Below are 24,412 nucleotides of genomic sequence, written 5' to 3' on the forward strand. Positions count from 1 at the left end.
TGCTGCACGGTGCCTCCCCATCGGCTCGTTGTAAGGGTTGCCATAGCAACAGCTGCACGCAAGCAGTCTTAACGAGGTGCAAGTGGTTGCAGTCGCACTGCAACGTAACTGTGTGAGCGAGCCTTAAAGGGGCACTGACACTTCAAGGTCGTTTTTTTTTTTTATTGTCTAAAACGATGCATGTTGTAGTCATGAACACGCAAAAAAAAAAGTATCACGAAAAAAAAAAATTTTCCCACGAGCACGCCCGCCTTTTTATTTTTGGCGCCCTCCTCTCCCGCTTCTTTTGATTGGTGACATCAAGAATCATGAAATTTAGAAGCTTTGTAGGCGACATTCCTATAACATTTAATAATGGCAATCGTAAAACATGTTTTTTGACGCAACTGCAAACACACTATGGCCTTTCTTTTTGAAATAGCAAAAATCAGAGTCCATTGTGATGTCACCTTCTGGATTTTTATCCTCCCTCAGAAAACATGGCGGCGCTCGACGCATGTAGCAGAGGATGATCGGTGAATCGGACAAAGTGGACTTTTTTAGGTGCCCGACGACCTCTCAGTTTTGAAAAAGGAAATCATCAAACGGTCAAAACAACTGGGTTTGGTGTCTGTGTATCATAGTTTTGGTTGTGACACCGCCGGGGCGTCTGCTCGAAGCAATAGGCAGCATGGCACTCACGCAGGAAACCGGTTTCCTGGTACGGTGCTTCCCGCTCTCACCTCCTCGCTTTCGGAGCGGAGGCGGAAAAGAAACTAGACTCTCAGGAGCCCTCAAACGTTGACGTCACTCCACTGGCGCGGATCGTGCGGGAACTTGAAATTCGGCATTTGGAAATTGTTTTTTTACTTCACATACTAAATTCCCAAGTTTCGAATTTTGAAGGTAATGTCCAGGCATCGTTTTCAATCCTTTCAAACAAAAAAAAAAAAAAAAAAGATTTTGATGTGTCAGTGCACCTTTAAGAAGCGCGCCCAATGGGGCCGCAAGAACAAAAAGCATGAATTACATGAAAACGCCGTTTGAATTAAGCGGCTTATAAATACATTAAAAACATAGCGGAACAACCAGAATTTTTTAATTTGTTTGAATTAACCAGAAGTATGAGATAGCAGAGAGTGAATCATCACAAGCCTACTGTATTTTAAGTATGGTAACTGATGTCCAGCTCTGTGGAACAATGGATCCTTGCAGCAATTTGAAACTAGACAAGAAAGCATGCAAAAAAAAAAGTTCCAAAATGACAGTTCCGTCCGTAAAAAATGCAGCCCCAATGATCATCTCCAAATTTGTTACACCTTCCAATCGAGAATTTAAGTCAGACACAATCTGGGCCACGGAAAAGATCCAGAGAAGATATTGTTTATTCGATTAAGACTCCCACCCGACATGCCTTGAACAGGCATTAAGGTCTTTCCCCTCAATGACACTCCTAGTTATGAATATTTTTGTACAATGACACACATTCCTATGGCAGCTGGCCTATATGTACAACTGGCACGCAACTTTTACCAACATTCCAAGCTCTGCACTGAACGGTCTGTGAGTAAAGGAACTTTAGAAAAGCAAAGTCCTTTCGTGTTTTCCGAAGGGGCCATTCACCGAGTGACATTGCGTGGCCTAAAACCCTGTGTGCAAGACACTGCTGTCCCACTTCCTTGCCACCATGAGCCAGGAAGTCCACCAACGTTTGAGGAGCGCGTTTGAGGAGCGCACGAGACTGCCCATCTTAACTTTTGCTTCCCTGTCGAGCGCTATCAAGACACAGCGCATCCTTGCGAGGGAATCCACAACTGCATCACCAACATTCATATAAACAGTCGCTGACCGATTCTTCCGACTTGGCAGGGACCAAAGAAACGTCCCAAGAATAGAGGAGATTAAAAAACTTGCCTTTATTATGCCTAAGCGGGCTTAAAAAAGCCGTTGATAGTGCCTCGCCTCATGTTATGCCTCCGCTTGCGATCGGCCACTTTCGGTTAGCAATCGCTGTTTTCTTTTCTAGCGTCATGGAAGAGTACCTTGCACGCTTCTTAGCAACACTTGGCGGCGGCAGACGAACACATGGGGCTGTGATGCCCAAGCTGGCATAGCACAAAAACACGATTAACCGAGATGAGAGGCGTAGGTCCATAACTGCAGAATGGCAAATTAACAAAGCAAAAAGAGGGAAAAGCCGTAGCATACTCTCACCTATACTTGGCAGTACTCAAGTAGAGCTGCCAAGCCACTTCATGTGCAGCCAATCTAAAATGACCGCTTCCTGGGGCTGTTTCCCGCTGATTGCTCGTGACGATTTTGTCCGAAAAATTCAACTTAGCTGTCCAAAACATTGATCGTGAATATGCACTATTTCTATGAGGTAGATCACAGTTCTTTCTTTAGGTCTGAAATATCAAACAAGTTTGAATTATCAGCGTCCGAAAAATCGGTCGGCGACTATAATACAGATAGATGAACGCTGACTTGGTGACAGCGCAGCCTAGAGCACTGCATGGGCCTACCCCAGAGGTTGGCAATTGCATTGTTCCTAGCCTGGGACAAGGGTGTGTTGCACGGACAAGCACTTTGCCGGATGTCCAGAACAAACTATGAACCCCTTTGAGTTTGAAGGAAAATTGTCTGGAGCAGGAGGGAAAACCTGTCGAGTCCTTCTCCCTTCCCTTAGCAAGTCGTTTGTTGTGTACCTTGTGTACCCTTCTGAGGCACACAGCTGTCTTACTCCTGGACCTTGCATTGTATATTTGTGTTGACTGCCAAGCGTGCAAGACTGTGGCTTGGGGTGCAAAGAGATCTAAGAACGCCCGACTACACCAGCTGCTGAGTCGGTCAGGTCACTTGTTTCAAGACTGCCTCTTAGTTTACGGTAGTTGGGCGGTTCCGATTGTTTGCATGAATTTGGAGCTGGCCCGTGCAGTGCTCTAGTTCAGCAGACTCCCATACAAACAGAAATGAGTATTCCTTCAAGAGTAAACAGGGCTTGCACTGCACCATTTGGCTTCACATGCTTAGCAAACAACTGACCACAGGCACTGCTTCAATCACTTTTTAGCTACCCACCCCAATTGCCACTTTTCAAACTCCACTTGCAAGCATGCAGTTTCTTGCAGTTTACCAGTTTCTCACTAGCAAGCATTCTCTCAAGATTAGGAGCTAAGCTTCGTGCCATGTATTTGCCCCGAACAAACCAAACTCAAGAAATATGAGGTGCTCTTATGGAATGCTACCATTAGTTGGGCCTCTACAGCAATGGCAGCTCCTGTGCGGCCATCCATCTTGGGATTCACACAACCAGGGGCTTCCTTCTTCATTACGAATAACTTGCTTGATCACTCATTTATTAAGACTTGCTTCATTAGTGGCTAGTCTTGCACGCTCAGTGAGTTTGTACAAACAGCTGCCCTCAAGCAAAGATAAACAAACCACTGGTCACCATATCTATGTAGCCTAAAAGTTGCACAAATCCCAGCCCCAGAAGCAAGGGAACGCTTTTGCTCACAGCTGGTCGCTGAACAGTTGGGGAGAAGAGGACAAACTTTTGTTCAGAGGTCAAAAACGAGCTGCTTTCACCCACAGAACTGAAAACCAATCTTTCTCATCTGCAAGGGCCATCATTTATGTTAGTAGCTGTGTCTCGTTCCCCAATAGCATACATGCTACTGACTAGGTATACAGACTGTTTCGAGTAGGCTTTGCACTGATCACATATCAAAAGCAGCGCAACCACTCCCAGCTGAATGTAGCCCCGCCGTTCATGGGTTTCACGGTGCAAAGTCAAAATGATGTAGCACTAATCAAACAACTGAATGTTCATGCTTTAGAATGAGCACAAAGCCACAAACACTGGCAATATTTCAGGAGCTCCCGACACCTCAATAAAGAAAACCTGGAGTGCTGGTATCCTGTAACCCCATCAAAACAGCCTTGTGCATTCATCCCGAGCTAAAAACAAATTATATTTCGGTTGCAGTTTCCAGACAATGACAACATCTGGGGGTCCCAACACAACCTTGTTTTATGGGGACACAGTTCTTGAATGATGCACCTAGAAACATTTTGTCCACACACTTTTGGAGAATCCACAAACGGAAACATATCACAAAGAAGACTGCATAGTCTCCAATGGCGTGCATGTAGCAATGACTCGTTTAAAATGACGCCTCAAATATTTTTTTTTTTTCGTTTCTGTCGTGTAGGTGATTAAAAATATTTTCTACTTATCATAGAAAAATAGTTTTTGTCTTTCACAAGCTGAGGGAAATTCTCTCCTCCTTGCGTGCCTTTTTAAAAGTTCCACGCCAGCCCACATAAACTCAAGTAAGCTGACAGTAAACTGAATAAATTAATGTTGCCAGCCTCCAACAAACATCTCCACTTGTCCTAAGAGCAACTTTGCAATGTATGGCAACAGTGCAGAGCATGCCTCAGTCGAGAATGCTGCTATTTGATCTAACCATCTCCTGCTGCTGGCTCAGTCGTGCAGAGAAAAACCTGTAGCGCCCACAGCATCCTCCTCTCTCTTGGCTGCAAAGAGTTCACCTCTTTTCAGCAAGCTAGACATCCAGCTGTATCTTGGGGTCTGCAGACGCAATCTTGAGCAAAGACTTCTTCATGCGCAGAGCGGTCAACCGGGCTGACGGATTGTGGTGCCAGCACTCCTTCATCAGCTTGGCTGTGGCCACCAGCGTCTGAGCAAAGAAAAATTACAGTGTGCTTTCTTCTAGCTTGCCCATTGCATTTTAGATGAGTCTCTATGATTCACTCCAATTTATGGTAGAGTCACTGCTCCAGGCACACAAAACACGCAATAAAATGCAAAAGGATCTTCGCAATGCGCTTTTCTTGTCTCCATTAAAAAATGTACTACACCTACCGTAAAATCCTGAAATAGCGCCCACACTCGATAGATCGCCCACTCCGCTTTTATGTTCGAACACGTGTTTCCCTCGAATACTGATAGGTCGCCCACCTTCCAAAAATAGCGATGCCCGAAGGTTGAGAAAGGTGCCGGAGGGTAGGGGAGAAGGTTTGGAAAGCCTAGGATTCCCTTCACAAAAAGAAGAGGCCACACACAATAAGGGAGATAACGGAAGGAACCCGGAAAGCGGTCAAGATCACTTATTGAATGACATCAGGAAAGCGTTGAAGGTCACTTAGTGGTTGTCGTCAGATCGCCCGAGAACCCCAGAAAATCTTTCGACCAGCAAACTGAGAAGACGTTTCTTGTGTATACTCGGGATGAGGTCCAGCTATACCATCCAGAAGAAAGTGGAAGTCGTGGAATGGCACCGCAAGAATGGAGCTAACGTGAGCAAGACTGCGCGCCATTTCGAAGTTGACCAGAAGCGTGTACGGGAATGGAATACAAGCTACCAAGTACTTCTACAACAATACCATGGAACGAACAAGTTGAAGAGAGCAATAGGTAGGGGACGACCCGTTTTTAGTGAAGAAATCGACGACGCACTGATGGACTTCCTGGAGACTGAGAGATCCGCCGGTCGAGCAGTCAGCAATCGCCTGCTTCAAGAGCATGCGCGGAAACTGGCAGAACAGATGGGCCTAGGAAACTTCCAAGCGTCATGCCAGTACATAGCTAACTGGAAGAAGCGATTTAATGTGTCTATGCGGGTGGGGACCAACGAAAGTCAGAAGCTGCCTGCCGACTACGTTGAAGCAATTACGGTGTTCCGAAAGGCTGTGTCAACTCTGCGCCTGGAGCACAACTACTCGGACTACAACATAGCCAACATGGATCAGACTATGGTCCGGATGGATTGCCCTGCTGCGAGAACCAACAATGCTGTCGGCGAGTCGAGTATTCGCATCGCCAACACCGGCTGTGCTCGGAGAGGGATGACGGTGGCCTTGTGCGCGACGGCAGCGGGCATCAAGCTACCTGCTTTGATCGTACTGGAGGAGCCAACCGGCCGGATTCCCCCCAGAGTACTCTTTTCTCTAAGGATTCCAGGTATGTTGTAATTAATCACCATTCAGGGTATAAATGTCGAAACGAAGCCTTAGAAATGCGTAAAAATAAGGCTGACAGCATTTTTTTTTTTTTTAAATAGAGCGACTGTTGCGTCATCCATTGACAAAACGCCACAGCCCGTTTTGTTTTGTATCGCCCCATTTCCGAAAGATGGCGTAGCCGTTCTGGCCGCCGCCATCTTGAGCGCACGAGCAGTTGGCGCGTGACTTGCTGGCTTTCCGAAGCTTACTCACTTGCGCGTGCTTCGGCGCTCGGCCATAAAATCGGGCAGTTCGCATATCTTCACTCATCGGCGTAGCATGTGTAATGTGCGTTTGGGGCCCGAACTGTTATTTCATGTTATACTTGTTGTACTTGCAGCAAATGTGCGAGTTACTTCTTCCAAGAACGGTTGGATGACCTCTCCCGTCCTACTGGAGTGAACTAGGAGAGTTTGGGGCCCGAACGCCGACGACGTGAGGAGACTGCTCATACTGGACCAAGCACCCATACACAAGACAGGCGGCCCGAGAAGCGCTCGACGCAAAAGACACCGACGTCGTCTTGATACCGGGCGGTTGCACGTCCATTTTGCAACCCGCGGACGTCTCATGGATGAAGCCCTTCAAGGACGCGTGGAATTTGGGCATCGTTCTTCCGGTTCGGTGACTCCAAAGGGGCAACCTTCGCAAGCCGTCGCGTCAAGAGGTTGTGGACTTGGTGGCTCAGGCGTGGGCCTCCGTCTCCGAGGATACCGTGCGGAGTTGGTTCAAACGGAATATCCACAGGGCTCGATGGTTCCGAGGACGGCGAGCTCAACGACCGTTTGGCTTCGGTAACCAATGGACCCGAGGATCCCGAGAGCCTCATTGACGAGGCGATTTAATCTTCGATAGCGAAAGCGATGTGTCGTTTGACGGTTTCAGCGATGAGAGCTAGGGAAACCCACGCTGCTTTGGCGCACGCGTTACTCGATTTTTGTTTGTGATTTTCGTTATTAAATACTGAAAGATCGCCCACCCCACTTTTTTTGCCAATTATCTACGGCGAAAAGGGGGGCGTTAATTCAGGATTTTACGGTAGTTTAAAAGTTTTGACATTAGTCCAACTCATGTTGTAAAATCCACTTGGCTGTATACAGTCGAACCCATTTATAACGAACAGCAGGAAAAGCTACGATCAGTTCGATATAGCAAGTAGTTCGATATAGCAAATCCATTTACAACGACCTTTCACGATGCGTTCGTTGAAAGGCGAGAGCTTTTTTCTTCTTCATCTCTTCACTTCCACCTTGTAACAAAACGCTAACATTTTTTTTTTTTTTTTTCGGGTGCGTGCAGATTTTTTTTTTTCGCTTATCTCCCCTACTGAATCGCTTCTCTTTGCGGGCAACCACTTTGGGATAAAAATATTTTTTTTTCTGTGCGTGCGTTCACAGAATTTTTTCTAGTTTTCTCCCCTTTTGAACCGCTTCTCTTCGCTCAATTTTGTTTACGGCTGGAGCTTTTGGAATTTTTTTTTTCTTTCCTACCTTTTTTTGGGGGAAGGCACAGGCTAGAAAACGATTGTTCGTACGTTTTTTGAAGCCTTCCTGGGGGAAAAAGTTCGACATAGCCAATGTGTTGCTCGTTATAAAAAGTACTTTTTACGTGCATTTTTATTTAAATTTTCCGCGAGTTCGATATCGACGATAATTCGCTCTACGGGGGTTTGTTCTACACGGGTTTCACAGTACATCACAAAGCTCCCCAACTGACCTTTCCCCAGCGAGGCTGTTGAATGTTAAAGCAGCGAGAGCAGGGGTGCACAACATGCGGCCCGCGGGCACTTTCTTTGCGGCCCACCGGCACGACACTGCGAGATGTGCTCAAGATGGCAACCACTGCAATGATGCCAGATTTTGAAAGCCCGTGCAGTTCCCAAAAAAATTTCTGGCCCACGTCATTTCTGAGCTGTGGACCTGAGCGAGAGCAAGACTGGAACAAAGCTGCATCCAGCAAGCCAAAACAGGTGGTCGCCCTGAGACGCCACAGCCTAAGGCCAAGCTTTGCAAGCCGACCTAAGCAAGGCCCGGGGGGTGAGCAAGAGGAGGCTCACAGGGTCCGACGACCACCGGTTGGGGATGACCGGGCGCTGCTGGTCCACAACCACCACCTTGCGCATGTCCTCAAAGCTCGGATCCGACGGCACCATGTCATAGAAGGGTGGCATGTATTCCTCAGCAATCCCTGCAGGCAAACGCCACAGGCTCCATGCAGGACTCCAATAGATGAGCGCCACTTGTCCCCCTCAGAGGAAACAACCCCCAACGCCAAAGGATCATGCCAGTCTGTAAACGTTCCAATGTTGCAATACTAATCACAATACTTTTGCGTTCTGCTGCATAAAAACAGAGGGAGAGTAGTTTCGTTGCCCCAATTAGCCAAGAAACTATTTCTCTTGTTCTGCCTTCATGTCCAAACTAAAAGTCAGCCACGATCGACGTGGCGACTGCCCATTCGACGTTGCAAGGGCCGTTTGATGCGGAGGTATGTGAGCACGGTGATAAATTACGGATGGAGTTACGATTCTTATCAACGAAAAGTCTGCAGCTATGGGTTTTGAATACGGCTTTAACCGTGTGGGTGGTTGTGTTCGTAGAAGTGAAAGATAGGTAAAACTACGTCCTAGTGTGCTCATCTGGCAGATTTATACAGCTGATTAATTACAGCGTTTAGACATTTTATTTTTTTATTTATCGCATGTTTACACCCCGACATTATTTATTTATTTTTCATAGAAGACACTGCAAAGTTTAACTCTGAATTTCGGAGAATTGGGAATTAAAGAAAAATAAACTCCAATAAACTCAGAATTTTTGGCAAAAAATAAACTCTGAAAAACACCCTCCAAATATTAGGCAAAATATAAAGACCAAAAAACACCCTCCGAATCCGACGAAAAATAAACTCTAAAAAGATGAAATCATACCTACAATACATAAAGCTAAATGGCGCCGGTTATAGAAAGCGGACCCCTTTTTCCCATCCAAATGTTCAGAAAATCACCTAGAACTTTAGACTGAATAATGGTCATAGTTTTGAAACTTTGGCACCTGGGGGGCTAAACTCGCCTCCGGCGGGAATCTCTCCGATGCCACGTCACGAGGGAGGGGAGGAGCTTCTTTTGACTCCGCCCCGGCGTGTTTCTCACTCCCCCTCTTACATTTCCGACCCCCCCAACGGCGGCGAGTTCCCCAGCGTAGCTCCGATTTTTCCCTACGCTCCGCAGTGAAGGGTTGTTATTTTATTTAAATCGGGGGATCGGTGGCCGGCTGGGCTAGCGCACAGCAGCTCGAAGCACGTCGAGGGAAAGGTCCGTTGCAGAATCCAGGATCCTGAGTTCAATCCCCACCCCTGCCCTTTGCGACGTTGATGAGCATCGTACCGGCGTGCAGTCGTGTATCACTACTGCGGGATGGACGTTAAAGACCCCACGCTAGCGGTTGTACGGCACTGGCTAAATTCCTCGGAGAATCGCCCCCGTTGAGGCAGACCACGTTTTCGGCAGTATCAACATACATACAGCCCAATTTTCTTTATTTAAATCGTAAATGACAAACAAGAATAGGTAACAGCAGGGATGCTAATTATACAAACATTGCTTGGATATGGCCTAGTTGACTAGACATTGTCATGGTTTGCTGCGCCACGTAGAAAAACGCTCTTGATAAAGATTGAAACTAAAGCAGAGAATAGACGAAAAACAACATACAGGAATGGCGCAGACTAACAACTGTGTAATTTCTTTCTCGTCTTTCTCCCCCCACACCACCACACAGACACATTGTGTTTTTCTTTTTTTTCAAGGTAGGGTGCACGTGGAGCAAAAGCTCGCGGTGCAGAACCCAGGATCGTGGATTCATCCCCACCACTGCCCGTGTCGATCTGGATGAGCATCGTACCGGCATGCGGTCGTGTATCACTACTGTGTGGTGCACGTTAAAAACCCTAGGCTAGCAGTCATACTGCACTGGCTAAATTGCTTATCTACAGTAGGTAACAATGTCGCAATGTTCTCCTGCTGTATAAACAACTAACGGCCAATTTTTTTTTGTCAAAATACGGTGTGGAAGGAGAAAGATGAGAAAGAAACTACACAGTTGTTAGTCTGCGCCATTCATGTACATTGCTTTTCTTCTATCATCTGTTTTAGTTTGAATTTTATCAAGTGCTTTTATCTTGCATCCACGCAGCACAGCAGCCCATCAAAATAATTGTAAAAGCCTGTAGGTAACGGTAAATTGCGTTCCTGGTTGCAGATTGCCGTAAAAACACATTTGTTTCTAGGATTCACTTTGTAGAATTTGGCTGTAGGATTCACGACGGGGGCGAAATTCATTCACGGCTCCATCGCCTCAAGCCCAGTTCGCCACGCAGTTCACCGCACAGCCACCTTACCACGTCTTTCGAGAGGCGAAAATGAACGTCATCCACGTCAAACACATTGGCGTGGTTTAAATACCTATGCCGACGGCAAAACACGAACGAAAACGCTGCCATTTTGGACGCTTCTCCCTGATCTCGCACCCAACTCGCCCAAACTCGCCTAGGTCGGAGTCGGCAAGCTTTTCCCATCCGCGGCGGCTTCTGCCACGTCACAATGACGTCACCGCATCTCGCCGCGAGTTCCGAATATGCCACTCTCCGACTGCCTCAAACCCTCCGTTTAAAGTCACAATCTAGGGAGTGTCGGCGCGTGTCGTCATGCACGGCGCCGACCAATTGTGGCAGTCGGCGAGTTTGGCAGTCGGCGTTGGGCGACGCATAGTTACTTCAAGGAGGGGGGCAGTACATCCCCACCGGAAGTGACATAGTGCGTGGATGGAGCCTTATCTCCTCCCGACTTGGCTACATCCCCCCGCGCGTAGATGGAGCCTCTGCCTCGAAAAATACACTGTCCATTTTTTCGGGGGACACGCTGTACAATGCAAATTGGCATTATTCTATTATTTTTGTGGCTGATACATGTGCTAATTGTTTTCCAGGGATTGTTCGTCTTAACAATTGCATTCGACAAGGCGTCAAGATTATTTGGTCGTGAATACGATAAAACGTAATTATGTTTTACGTAGCCCGGGAGAAGAGTGAAAGCTACAGTGAGAATGAACTTGTCGACATTTTTGGATTTGGGGGCTTTCGCTCTCGGAAAGGGGGATGTAGCGGCGTCATGTGCGAAAAGGGTGTGCCGTGTATTGTGTGGGTAGCATGCACTAGATAGCGCACTTCTCCGTTTCTCTTTGTGGGCTGGGTCGGCCGTGATTGTGAATAAAGCGCTTGGGTACGCATGCAAAAGGGATGCTTCCTTCCCCTGACTAGGGCGAGTCGCAACACGTACAATCCCATACCTAGGATTCCCGCGAGGATTCGTGAATGGTGGTAACAGCAAGCTTTAAGAACTAAGGCTCTCTGCCCAATCTCTTGCAGACTCCTCAGACAGCTGCTACTTCCTGGCAGCAGACAACTCTCTTCCCGGTAGAATGCACCCGGAGGAATTTCCCTTGAACCCTCCATAATCTTTTGAAAGACCTGAAGCACAAGCAGTTCAGGGCTGTGCTGCCGGCCCAGGAGGGGGACCAAAAGTGAGTGTACCTCCACTGAGGCAGCGTCGACAGACCTCCCAGAGCACGAGCCCCAAGGCGTAGATGTCCACACGGCGGTACGACTCAAACGCCGACGTGTTGAGTGTTTCGTCGAGCAGCTCGGGTGCCATGTAACGCTTGGTGCCGACCCGGTGGTTGTGCGCAATGTTGAGCTGCCCTGTGGCTTGCCTGTGCGTCACGGCCAAGCCAAAGTCAGCAATGACGCACGTCCCATTCGCCTTCACCAGGATGTTCTTGGTCTGCATAAGACAATGGCACACATGCTTTCCTTCATGTCCTCTGTGCCATTTTTTGACACCATAAGCACTCACCAACAGGAAAAACTTTTACATTCTTCTATATAAATGGCGAGGAAAATATAACAAATACCTTGCAAATACTTAAAACACACTGAGCTCATTTGTATTATAACAAAATTAACTGTTGGACTAGTTGGTTAGACATCACCAAAAGGACAAGTGGAAGAACAAGACAGGACAAGCACTACTATCAACTCATGCTTTAATACATTACAGTCCACTTGTGTTCATTCCACATAGTATCGTTTAATCCCAGCCTGTTCAAAAGCCCTGGCAAAAGCCCATACATTTTTATAGAAAAAGAAACTCATCTTGAAATATAATCTCGGTTAATTCGACCTAGAGAGAACCGGCGGTGGGCAAAAAATAAAAAAACAACAACCCCGATTGACTGTGCATTACACACAAAAACAGGCTTTTTTTTCCGGATTACACGGTAGGGAAAATACAAGCACGATTGGCCGCACCCATCAACCAAAAAACCCGTTTTCAAAGTGCAAGCCGAATAATGAAGAGAGAGAAAAAGATGCTGAGACACAGGACACGGCTGGGTCTCAACACAGAACGACCACTGCAACACCAGCAAGCACTGCTCCGCAGCAGTGTTGCAATGGTTGCTGGCAGCGCACAACCAAAACAACCACTGCAGCACCACTGAGAAGCAGTGAGCGCTGCTCCTAGGTGGTGCTGCAATGGTGCCACTGCACCAAATGCACAAACGACATACACGGCTGCTACCCCCCCCCCCCCCCCCCCCCCATGCGGCGGTGTGCGACGGCTCAATATGAAAATATAAGCCCATCTGATCTAAAGCGCTGGATATTCAGAATTTCATACACATCTTTTAATTGCACTAATTCGACCCTATTTCGCATGTCCCATCAAGGTCGTATTAAGGGAAGTCGACTGCAGTAGTCAAAGACGAGGAGGAAGTGAGGGATAGGATAACTGAGTAGACAGACAGAGGTAATGTTAATTTCAAAACAAAGAGTGAAAGAGCAAGTTTTCGTAAATCATATAAATTCAATACAGTGCAACCCACTTACAATGATACCACATATAACACTGTACCGCTTATAACGATTAGTTTCTAGAGTCTCTAAGCTGGAAGTGATCAGTTTCTAGCCCAGATACAACGATAATCGGTTGTAACAATTGAAATTTCGGGTTGTCTCATTATCGTTATGGTAAGTGGGTTACACTGTCGAACATGACAGCTTCGAGAAACTCTTATTAAAGAAAAATTCTTCATGATAGGGGTTGAGGTGGTTCATTTCTTTCTCAGGCTGCCATAGACCCCTTCAAAAATTACGCCCTCTTACAGTCCATCTGAAAGTACTGCAAAGTGGCATGCGCAAAAAGCACCATAAAATGGCAAGTCTATGAATTGCCTTAGAATTCTATGAATTGTCTCGGAAGTCAGTGTTATATCAGCTATAGACTTGCCAGTAAGATGTTGGCGTTTTTTGCACATGCCATTTTACAATATTTTCAGATTGAACGCAAGAGGGGGCTATTATTGAAGGGCAGTTTCACCAATGGACCTTAACTTTGATGGTTCTAGCCACATAAATCTTCCTGGTATTCCAGTTATGGAATCGCTTGAGTAAAACTACTTTTGTCTGGCGTCCAGATTGGTGCATCAAATCATCACTTATAGGACTTTTAAAAGAATGAGGCATAAAAAATGGAGCAATATATGCGGATGAGAAGCGTGCCAAGGGTATCCAATAGATGGCGCCACAGAGCTTGTTGCCAAACAAGAAAGGCATGCATGCAGGGCCAAAGACACCTTTGTTTTCTTCAAAATGATCAATATTTTCCAAAACTGAAAATAAATATTTAACGAGAGTAGAAATGCGATACATCCTGAAACAATGTCAAAGGAGCAACCTTTAGCTCCTTTTAAGACACATGATGATAATGATGATTGGGGTTTTGTGGCGCAAGAACAACTTAAGCCATATTGCACCAACCAAAGGTTTTTCCAAGAAGCTTAGAGATGTAATCCAAAAGAACTGCAAGCTACAACTGGTGTAAAAGGCCAGTTTTATGGAGGAACTTTATAAGTCGATTGAGGGTACCAAGGGTTGATTACCAAGCAGAAAATATGAATGAAAGGGAAGGTGATCTTGGAGAAGTTCTGGAAAACATGATCGGCGCTGTTGATTCAAAGATTTGCAATGCCACAGGATGTGCTAAACAGTCATAGCTTTGCCACAGTTGTCCCAAAGCTTAACATCCTCACCACAGAGCAGGTACAAGAGAGTCCAATTGGTATGACCAATTCTTAAGTGGCAAAGGAGAACTTCAAATTGATGGTCCTCATGGAAGGAGCTCTTCCATACCCCTTGATAACGTGAAGCTTGTTCTCTTTTTCCCATACCCCAGTCCACCTGCCATGACTTGATAATCGATTTCTGTATGATTGATTTCAGGTCTAGGTACGGCAGGGCAAAGAGCAGTTTGGGGCACTCTTTTGCAGAGGCAGCAAGCAAGTGTGCTTTCTCATGGTTGGAACCCAGCAGAATTTCATCGGGTGTCCTAGCTGAAGTGCCTGGCTTAACCGTACCCGAAGACGTTGCATGACCAAGTTCTTGCTGTCTGCTAAGGACGAAACGGCTAGAAGAACGCTCTGGGAATCGACAAACAGAATTGCTTTCATGATATTGTTCTCCAATAAATACTCTACAGTTATTAAAATGTCATACAATTCAGCAGTCAAAATATTTTCAAGAGAGTTGAGTTGTCGAACTTCCCACAGGGGTGGAGGCAAGCTTCAGCCTTTTGGAGCAGGTCTGGGAGCAGCAAAGATGCCCCTTTGGACCAGCTTTGGAGCAGTAAAAGTTCAGCTTTAGAGCAGCTCAGGAGCAACAAAAATTGAGTTTCGGAGCACTATAAGCAAATCTTGGAACTCCTTAAAGCTATAAGCACAGATCTGTTTTTTGAAATACAAAAAGAAATATAAATAAAAAAGCATCTCCATGTAACGTTCCAGAACCATTTCCAAACATAAACTTTCCTTAAATATATTCCAACCCATAGCAAAAAGACATTTGAATGGCTACCATTGAGTGGCTACCATTGAGAACTCTCCTGATGGTAGCGGGTTGGTTCCTCTCATGGATTTACAATAGTAGGCATAGGCAACTAAAAAAAAAAAAAAAAAACTTAAGCCTCATGAAAACAAGACATTTTCACTGTTTAACAACCTAAATTGCACAGTTAAAAACAAAACCATTTCAAACTGCAATAGTATGGTATGAAATAAAGCCCAATACTGACTACAGCTCACCATTAGGAAATACAAAAGTTTCAAGTCCCTTTTTAGCCAACAAAAGTATTCCAATACTATGAACAGAGTACAAATCAAGAGTATTCCAATCCTTGACAGAGTACAAATTTACTCTGTATGATAAAAGTATAAATGCAAAATATTGAAAACTTCATGATACCACCTATACCATTCCTGCTCATACACACACACTAAATTAACCCTTACTAAAAGAGGCATCACTGACTAAATAAAAACAAGAGAGCTTGATTAGGAGTTTAATAAAAAAAATTAAACTGACAAAACTAGCAAGTAAGACCATAAAACGGAAGGTTTTCCTTAAGTCAATACGAAGTGCAAGTTTGTCCGCTTCTTGCACAGGGGTTGCATGACGTCAAAACGGCGAGCTCTTATTGGCTGATTAGAAAAAAAAATAGTGGGTATATCTCAAGGCCCCTAGCATTGAGGTCTACCCACTATCATTTCAATCAAAACCAATCGGAGCTCAGCGTCGTTCTGAAGTCACTGCATCTGCTGTGCAAGAAGCAGACGACTTGCTCTCCGCATTGCTTGGATGCAATCTAGCACAACGGCTTAGAATTTACTTCGCTCAGCAGGACATTCCCGCTGTTCTCCTCGACCTCGATTTGCTCTCGATGTTAGGTGGGCCATCTCTCAGGATTTTACGGTAGTAAACCGAGCGAGCCAAATCCTTGCTGGCTAAGCTTATCACGCCAAAGTAATAAAGCAGACTGTCTCTTCACACAGCGCATACTTTACAGCGTTGGCTGCGAAACAATCACAATTTTAGGCACAAGAGACCAGGTGTACTGAAACCCTTGCACATCAAACTGGACAGGAATGGACCGATCTCACCAGCTAGTTCAATTGAGTACGCCACCGCTGCTGACATGCATTGTGGGAGCTTTAGTCTTTCTGCATGCGCGACAACCCTGCTGGAGGTCTGCGCGAGCAGAGCACGAGGCGGTATGAGCTGTTTCGTGAACTGGCGTCTGCCTCCTACGAACTACAGTTATGGCGGCGTCACGCATGCGTGGAACGCTTGGTGAGATCGGTCTATTAGCCGATTGTGCGAAGGGGCTTTGTCGTCCTATTGGCAAAAGACTACTTTCCGATTCATGTTTGGTAAAATTTTGATTGTACTTCCTGGGAAATCGTATACTCCAGAAATGTATGAACCAAAAAATACATACATGAGACATATGTTTCCGTGTTTCTAATCATGAACGTATGAACCAGAAAATTGTATGGAACGGAAACATATCACAGAGGTTGTACAGTAGCGCATTTCTACCGTCATGCACAGGGAGTAGAAATCGATTAACACGCTGTCAAACTGGGGAGCTTAAAATCCTCTCGACTCGTTCAACAGCACAAAAGACGCCAAGTCTAGAAGCTCCGAGCGGAACATGCTTAAGTCGCGACGTGGAACTACGAAATGCCACTAATCGCCTTTTAAAACAAAGATCTTTCAGTTTTGGACACAGTTGTTTGAGCGCTATTTCGACAGTGACCGATCCCCCTTTTCTGCATTGCCAGTTTCAGAGTTTAAGTGGTGCGGCAAGCGGGAATCTTCCTTCGAGCAACGAAGCCATTGCTACCACTGAGCTCCTTCCCAATACCTTGATGTCCCGGTGGGCGATGGCAGGCTTGCCCTGGGTGCCGTAGATCTCGGTGTGGAGGTGCACAATGCCCGAGACGGTCGACAGGGCCACCGCCATCATCTGCTGGCTGCTGAGTGGGGCCGTGCTGAGCCAGTCGTAGAGCGAGCCCGCCTGCAGGTACGGCGTCACCAGCCACAGCTGGGTGCACGAGTTGTGCGAGGTCACGTCCGAGCCCAGGTAGCCCAGGATGTTCTCGTGCCGCATCAGCACCGTGCTGTAGATCTCCGTCTCCCGAGACCAAGACGCCTCGTCACGCGACGAGAAGATCTTCACCGCCACGCTCTCGCCAAACCACACGCCGCACCACACCTCCCCGTACCGGCCCTTGCCTGCGCCAAGAGACCTTCTCAGCGGCCCTTCTGCCCTGCACTCTCCCAACACACCTTTGGCAAAGCTCTCGCCCCATCGAGTTGCAAACACAAGCCTTTCTGCATGGCCAAAGCAATTACAGTACATTCGCCCAGTCAAAGAAATATTTTCAAGCACAGAGCAGGTCATGTCACTTATGTCCAAACAGCTACCAGATGACACGGGGCAATGCACTGGCAATGCCATTGCTGCTAGTGCAGTAACGCAGAGCAGCTATTCTTAATTACCATTTCAGGCTATTTTTCTATTCATCATTCAGAGTAAATTTGTTTCAGCTAAGATCTAAAAAGCTAAATAGTCACATTTATTTTATATAAGAATGGACATCTAAATCCATATAAAAAGTCATAAAATGGTCACTGGTTGATATTTTTGGGCAACTCTAACAAAAATGAATATGAAAGAAACAATTAATAGCAATTTCGAGGCAAGTTTGCACCTAGGCGTAACAATTAAATGGGGCTCAATCCCAGTGGCTGATGTTATTCATCCCCAGGTATTTGTAGGCTTCTCATTTGTCACTCAAAATTTCTGAAAATTGCTCATAACTTTTGAATCTAGAAATGACAAGCTCTGAAACTTTGGCACCTGGTCTCGATCACTATACTATAACTTTTCTTGGCATTTTGGAGGAGAGGAGGAGAGCTTTTGTCTGCACTTAGAATGGGAGGGGGCCCACAACTTGGACTGCATTGCCAAGAAAAGTTATCCCTAAGTAGAGCACTACATATTGGCCGGAACTGGGTCTTTGATGTTGGAGTTTATTTTTACAGCAAGATAATCATTTTCTTCCAGGTACAGACAAGAACATCCCGAGATAGCTTTTTCTTGTTAACCTTAGCGTCACACAGTAAAAAAAAATAACTCAACATATTTATGGGAACACGACGGAAGAGCACACGACAAAACAGCATGAGTCAAAACAGCACAGCGACACATCAGCACGCGACAAATCAGCACGACATCAAAACAGCGGAGACACAGAAGAGCACGTGCCAAAACAGCATGCAACAAAACACCACAGCAACAAAACAGCACGTGCATAAATGCATGCTGGTTTTTCACTGTAGGATGAATTATTAGCGAGGCGTGCCTAAATTAAGTACTCGCTGCTAACATGTTTGGCAGAACATGTGTTTGGGCAAATGCCCCATTCGGGCATTGGGACGTCGGAACCAGTTGGGGTGCATCCGCTTATTCCTGCGATTTCCATCTGCTGTTCTTGCCGCATGTTGTGTGCTGTTCTCGCCAATCAGTGCCCTGGACGCACTCTACCGGGAAGCCTGGTAGGCCTAAGGAGCCCGATGCGCTTGCCCGGGGTGCAGGCAAAAGGCTGGACGACGTGCCAAAGGTGTCAGAATTCAGGACCATCTCCTGTATTGTATGATCATGTGCTAGTCGCACGTGCCAGCAGCCGTTCCCGCTCAAAACAACAAATGCTAAGTATTGATTCGTCCATCAAAGCAGCTGATTTGTGCCGAGCAATCTTGACGGCAGCAATATTGCGATCTTTTTCGCCGACATTTGTGTGCCGTTCGGGAGAAAAGTAAGGCTTATCTGTACTCGTTATTTCCACCATTGAAGTCTCCTTTTTAAGCTATCACAATGCAGCTAAACCCTGCTAAGAATCGCTGCTTCGATCACGCCGACTGCATAGGTACCGATCAGCGGGAGCAGACATAAATAAAGTGGAGCAGAGTGCGCCCGACTGTAATCACGTTTGGTCGGGCTCTCCTTATAGCCGATTCACACAACGGACCGAATCGCAATTTTCGTCCGCGGACCGTGTACCACGTGACCGGCATGTCACCGATTCCTGCGATCCGCGCCTCGTCCGCGGACGCGCGGTCTGATAAAGTTGAGTGCCTTTTTCACTCGCGGACGTTTGGCGGGAGCTTGACTTGGAAAGTGTTTAGTCTGACAACGGTACATTGTTTTCTTGGTTTTTTGCTTCTGGGCGTTCAAAACAAAAATGGCGCATCGTTGTGTTTCGTGCGTTCGTTGGTTCATTTTGACGTGCGATTCTTGGTTCCACGAGGGAAAGAAACTCCAGAAACTTGTCTGGCTGACGCGACGCAGGTTTCGGTACTCCTCCGGGTCCGTGTCAAGAAGCTCCCGTCATAACTTGTCGAGCACGCCGCGGTAATTCTTGCACGTCCGATCAGGATTTCACCGAGCAAGACCTCTCTTGTGAATGTGGTGTGCTTGAGTGTTGTGCACGAGCGCGGAGTGCATGAAGGCAACGGTGAAGGCATCTCCAAACGCCCCTCCGCGAGCCCAGAACTTTGTCGCGTCTACGCCGAAGCTTTCTCGAGCAGGACCTGGACCACACCTGTGTCACCGTCATGCTTTGGGTTAGTAAAGTTAGTGGCGCTTAATGTGAAGCCTGCCCCGGTGTTTTGTCTCGATCTGTGCGTAACAGCGGCGTACGATTCTTAATCGCGGTAGCAAACGTCGATTTCTCTCTTGGACAACGGTGCCACGGTGCGATGTTGGAGTTTCGCGGCACTGTGGGGTGGCGAGCAGTCGTCTCCCTCGTGTGGATGCGCTTGGGAGACGGATGAACCGCGGACATGTCATCACGTGATCAATCCGTCCGCGAATCAGTTCGTCGTGTGAATCGGCTATTAGCGGAGCAGGGCGTGGCATGGCAGAATACCAACATCCTTCTCAGTTTGAGTCTAGGACGATGCAAGGGGGCTCTTGAGACTCTCGTCACGGCAGTCGTAAAGCCTAACCAGCACCCAACCCTCTAATCAATTCATTTTTCCCAATGCGTCACCAGGCAAAAGCGTTTTGCTTCTCATTTTAACTTGCTTATAACTTCCAAAATAATGTGAACAAAAAAAAAAAAAAACATTTTTTTGCTTGTTTTTACGTTTGATGAGCTCCATTTTTTTTTTTTTTTTTTCAAACCATGTGGGCATGGGAACAGCAACATGATGACTATACCTCATGGTCTGCATTTTTTCATAGTTTAGGTTGGTGATGAACCTCGTATCTTTGCCAGCTAAAAGAACTCGCGACATATTCTTAATTACGTTCCCATGCCCACATGCGCTAACGATGGGCGAGTGTTGTTACATCGCTGCTGCTGCTTTCTGCTGATAAAACCCAGGCCCCCAGACAGACCTCGCTCTTTGGTCTGATTCAAATGCTCCGCCAGAGCCATCGTTGGCGGAAATTATGTCTCTGCTGACAAGTCCGTTTGCAAAAATTTGAAAAAGGTCAGGCTGGTATGATTAAATCTGGGGACGAGATTAAACACAACCAGAAGTCAATCGAAAGTCAAGTAGCTCACATAGGAACTCGAATGTCAACATTCGAATCACAAACAATTATGCTTGCAGATCCTTCAAGAGAGTTTTGAGTCGTGCAACAAACCGTCCAGGTTGTACAGAAAGAACACACTGCCCTGTGTGCACGACTCAATGACTTTGAAGATAGGCTGTGCCATGACAATCTTATTTTTTCATGGTGTTTCTAATTCCCCGCCTAAAAGAGAAAAAAAACTGAAAAATTCTTTATGTGCATGTGCCAATTTTCAGACAACCCCCCGATAGCATTGAACGTGCGCAGGGCGTCTTTCAGGCCAACAAAAGCCGACTGATTATTGTTAAGTTTTCATCTTTTAACGTAAGAGAGAAAGTGCTCGCATCACGCCCTAGCCTAGGATCCTAGAGTGTTTCGGTCTGTGAAGACTTTTGTCCTGAGACGCGTCTTATCAGGAGAAAACTACAGTAATCTCTCGTTATAAAAAAAAACTGCTTTTTCGAATTATCGTTTTTATCGAAGTTCACTGTGGTCCCAGCCAACATGGATGCATTTTGAACTGAATCATTCAAAGTGCATCGGCAGGCAACCACACTTATTATGAAAGCTGAGGTGCCGAAAGCATGCACGCAGGTGCACAAAGACCCTTGTGTTCCCTCCCCCTTCTCCACCGAGGCGAACTGGGAAAATGTCAAACAAATGAAACAGGTGACGGAGGGCAGAGCGCTGCTTCTGATGCGGGCAGGTAGCAGCGGGAGCAGTGTCTATGTTCCAACGCTACTCCTGGCGCCCGACGCTGCCCTTGGAATCGGGTCGAGGGAGCGGTGGAGCCCAGAGGAGCTCATCCCTTCGGGACCCCCCCATGCGCATGCTACCACACGCACACGTGCATCGTATGGAAGTGTTTACCCAAAGTACCTTAGATCTGCAAGGTTGAGAAAAGTGGACGGTCTAAAATCGCCAAAGAATTCAACATTCCGGCATTGGCTGTTCAACACTGTCCACCGTTTTACAGGAGAAGCAAGGCATACTGGATGGGTTCGAGAAGGTTTTCATGCATGAGAAAGCACACCCGGGACCCCAAGATGAAAGATTGCGCAGTTTTTGGATTTTCTCTGACGCCTGCCAAGCCGGTGCACCATTCCCAGAGCTGCAACCGTCTCTACAGGAGTGTGTGAAAACACGTAGGAGAAGCCACCGAGAATAACTCATTCGTTTGCGCTCGTCAATGCAAACATCTCCGTTGTTGCTCCTGCCACGGATGCTGCGATCGCAGACCTTGCATGTGGCCAGGGTAAACATGAAGCGAGAGGCACCTCGGGAAACGCCGACTGCGGAGATGCAAAACAATTTAAGGCTGCTTCGAAACAATGTAGAGGGCAGTGGCGGTGACTGCATTCCTGTAAGGCCTGGAGCAGTACGAGGAGAACTGACGCCCGGATGAAATTATCGGCAAACTCCACTTACTTACTTTGTTTACTCGGTAAAGCTGCCGCGAGATGTCCATTACAAAGATTTGTTTGATCAAATATGTGGTCAGAGCCAGACTTGGACGTAGTGTTCCTATCCACCTTCGAGGCTTCTGGCACTCAGTGATGTGAGTGGCCTTAGCCGTTTTGGAGCACCTTTTGGAGCAGCTAAAACAGTGTTTTGGAGCAGCAAAAGTGGCCTTTGGAGCAGCCAAAACAGTGTTTCAGAGCAGCAGAAGTGGCTATTGAAGCAGATATTCTTAGAAAATACAAATATATTTTTAAGTGCTGGAAAAATGAAGGACACTTTGCTTGCCGCAATATACAATTTATGGTCAAGTTAGATCACGTGGGAGTCTTTCAACATGTAACTGAAATGCCAATGACATGACACATTTTGCAATGATTCAGTTAAATGATACATATTTATGTACCCACTATAGATAGTAAATCAGAACCAAACTGCACATAAAATTTATTTAAAAATGACCAGCTTAGTAGTAAATATCACAGCATTAGGTTGACTAGTTATATAATATAATAAATTAAAGCAGTTAACGACTGATGAAACACCTAACTATGGCAGTACAATGCGAAATGGTCCACAAGAAAAAGGTGTATTACGACTAGCGGGTGCTTTTCGTTTTGCTTTTCAAAACTTCCAGCAAGGCTGCTGCAAGCCTTGCTTTGCCTTCGGCAAGTAATGAATGTCCACTTTCAATGTCTCCAAAGAGACATTGAGGCATGTCACAAGTGTACAGTGCTCCAAGCATTGCCGAGCAATTCCAAAAAACTTCTTGACACCGTTTTACTGGTTCCCGACGTGCCAGATTTTTGTCAACCGTAAGGAAACGGATTGCAAGCATCGCGGCTGGTGCCTCTGTAGTGCAAAGATGTTTGCATGCACGTGAGGGCAACTTTGGCAGCTTGCAGTTGCACATGCTTCGTCGTGCGAGCGGAGACGGCCGTTTGATCGAAACCAAAACCATGCCACTCCACTCCGTCGCCAACTGGTTTCCAAAATTGTATGCAAAATATAACTGTCCAGCATCCAACAAAAAACAGTTCAGCAGAAACAAAAAACAGAAAAAAAAGCACCTGAGTGCATCGATGCAAGGCATCACGAGCCAGGGTCAAAATGTTCTTGGAGCGCTTTGTGCAATGACTGAAGTCGGACAAACAAACAAGCGCGTTGTGCAGCTTCAGTGTGCAGACATTTCCTTTTTTGCTTTAGCTCACTTCTCTTCGCCAACTTTCTTTCGCGGCAGATTTTTCACGTATTGGGGTCCCTCTCAAAAGAAAGCCCACCGAGAGAAACCTAGGTAATCAATACACAGCAATCTTTAAGTAAAAGAGGGATTTTTGTAGTAACGTATGATCTGAACAAGGACAGGAATGTTGAAGACCTTGCGGCGGTCCTTACGCTTCAGTTTAGAAAGCGCCATATCTGCAGCGATGTGGGGACGGCAACACCCGACGTCATATAATTACGGTGAATGGTAGGCAGGGACCAAATATGGTGTTTCTCACGGCTGTTGCTTTCAGGAGTGAGTGCTTCAGCTTACAAAGTGATTCCCGCCGCGCAAGCTTCCATTTCACAACACGAAGGCATGGCTGGTACCCGGAACGCTAGCGTCCGAGCGTCCATATACGCTTCCATCTATCGCTACAAAAATTTAATAAAGACGTGAGACCCACGAGGCGACGAGTGTGAAACGAGAGACGGCGGGAAAAACCGTGCAAGACCAGATGGACGATTGATGCAAGGTACTTTCTGTCGGAACTGCGCCACCTAGCACACGGTATTCAGTTTAGTTTCGGTTTTGAAAGGCGAACGAAATTGATCCTTTGGCGCAGGCTTGGCGCGGATTACCCATATTTCGGCAAAATATAGCAGGATGTATCAGGGTTAGCCCCTTGGCGCAGTTTGGCGCAATTGGCGCAGCAATCACACTACTGGGCACTGTTTTTTAGAGCACAACTCTTAGGCACCCGTTTCCGGCTTGAGCGGCGTCGGCGTCACCGCACGTTTCATTATGTGATGTTTCCCTTAATGAAGTCACACGTGACGTTACGTCTGACGTTGCGTGACATCACACATGACCTTCACCTACATACCCTGCCCTCCTCCTCCTAAAGAGCTGCGCTTAATTACTCTACTTAATTATTTTTTTCCTCGGTGAAGCTTCTTATCCTCATCCACCCGCGCTGCGGTCACGTTAGGAGTTTTCCAGTGGTCGGTTCTTGGTCCCCTACTTTTTCTGATCTTTATTAATGACATTTCAGGCAAACTTTCCTCTAACATCCGCCTCTTTGCTGACGACTGCGTCCTATATCGAAGGATAGTTTCTTTTAAAGACCATCTTCTACTTCAAAGTGACCTGGACAAAATCCAGGCATGGTGCACCTGGTGGTTCATGACACTAAAAAA

General features: G+C 46.5%; 2 protein-coding genes across 7 annotated transcripts in view; one reads left to right on the forward strand and one right to left on the reverse strand.

Annotated features, from left to right (window-relative positions):
• Positions 1–1,339: 1,339 nt before the first annotated feature.
• Positions 1,340–24,412, reverse strand: part of LOC8037538 (activin receptor type-1) — a 124,620-nt gene continuing 101,547 nt past the window's right edge. For all 6 annotated transcript variants that reach the window (XM_029979581.4, XM_042287545.1, XM_029979582.4 and 3 more), the window contains 4 exons: positions 16,829–17,199; positions 11,602–11,851; positions 8,069–8,199; positions 1,340–4,688 (listed from right to left, as the gene is read on the reverse strand). In XM_029979581.4, the coding sequence (XP_029835441.1) occupies positions 4,554–4,688; positions 8,069–8,199; positions 11,602–11,851; positions 16,829–17,199 (887 nt within the window). In that variant the 3' untranslated portion in view covers positions 1,340–4,553. The remainder of the gene's footprint in view (positions 4,689–8,068; positions 8,200–11,601; positions 11,852–16,828; positions 17,200–24,412) is intronic.
• Positions 4,847–6,752, forward strand: LOC115319546. The gene is made up of 2 exons (XM_029979585.4): positions 4,847–5,971; positions 6,353–6,752. Exons 1-2 carry the CDS (start codon positions 5,239–5,241, stop codon positions 6,412–6,414), a joined length of 795 nt encoding a protein of 264 aa, XP_029835445.2. The 5' UTR covers positions 4,847–5,238; the 3' UTR covers positions 6,415–6,752.

The sequence above is a fragment of the Ixodes scapularis genome, unplaced genomic scaffold, assembly GCF_016920785.2.
Source record: "Ixodes scapularis isolate PalLabHiFi unplaced genomic scaffold, ASM1692078v2 PGA_scaffold9__187_contigs__length_104089568, whole genome shotgun sequence".
In the NCBI taxonomy this organism is placed as follows: domain Eukaryota; kingdom Metazoa; phylum Arthropoda; class Arachnida; order Ixodida; family Ixodidae; genus Ixodes; species Ixodes scapularis.

Excerpts from the sequence above, each read along its gene's own strand:
- LOC115319546 (XM_029979585.4), top strand. The coding sequence starts at position 5,239 with ATGAGGTCCAGCTATACCATCCAGAAGAAAGTGGAAGTCGTGGAATGG. Across the intron at positions 5,972-6,352 it reads CTTTTCTCTAAGGATTCCAG|CAAATGTGCGAGTTACTTCT; the intron begins GTATGTTGTAAT and ends TTGTACTTGCAG.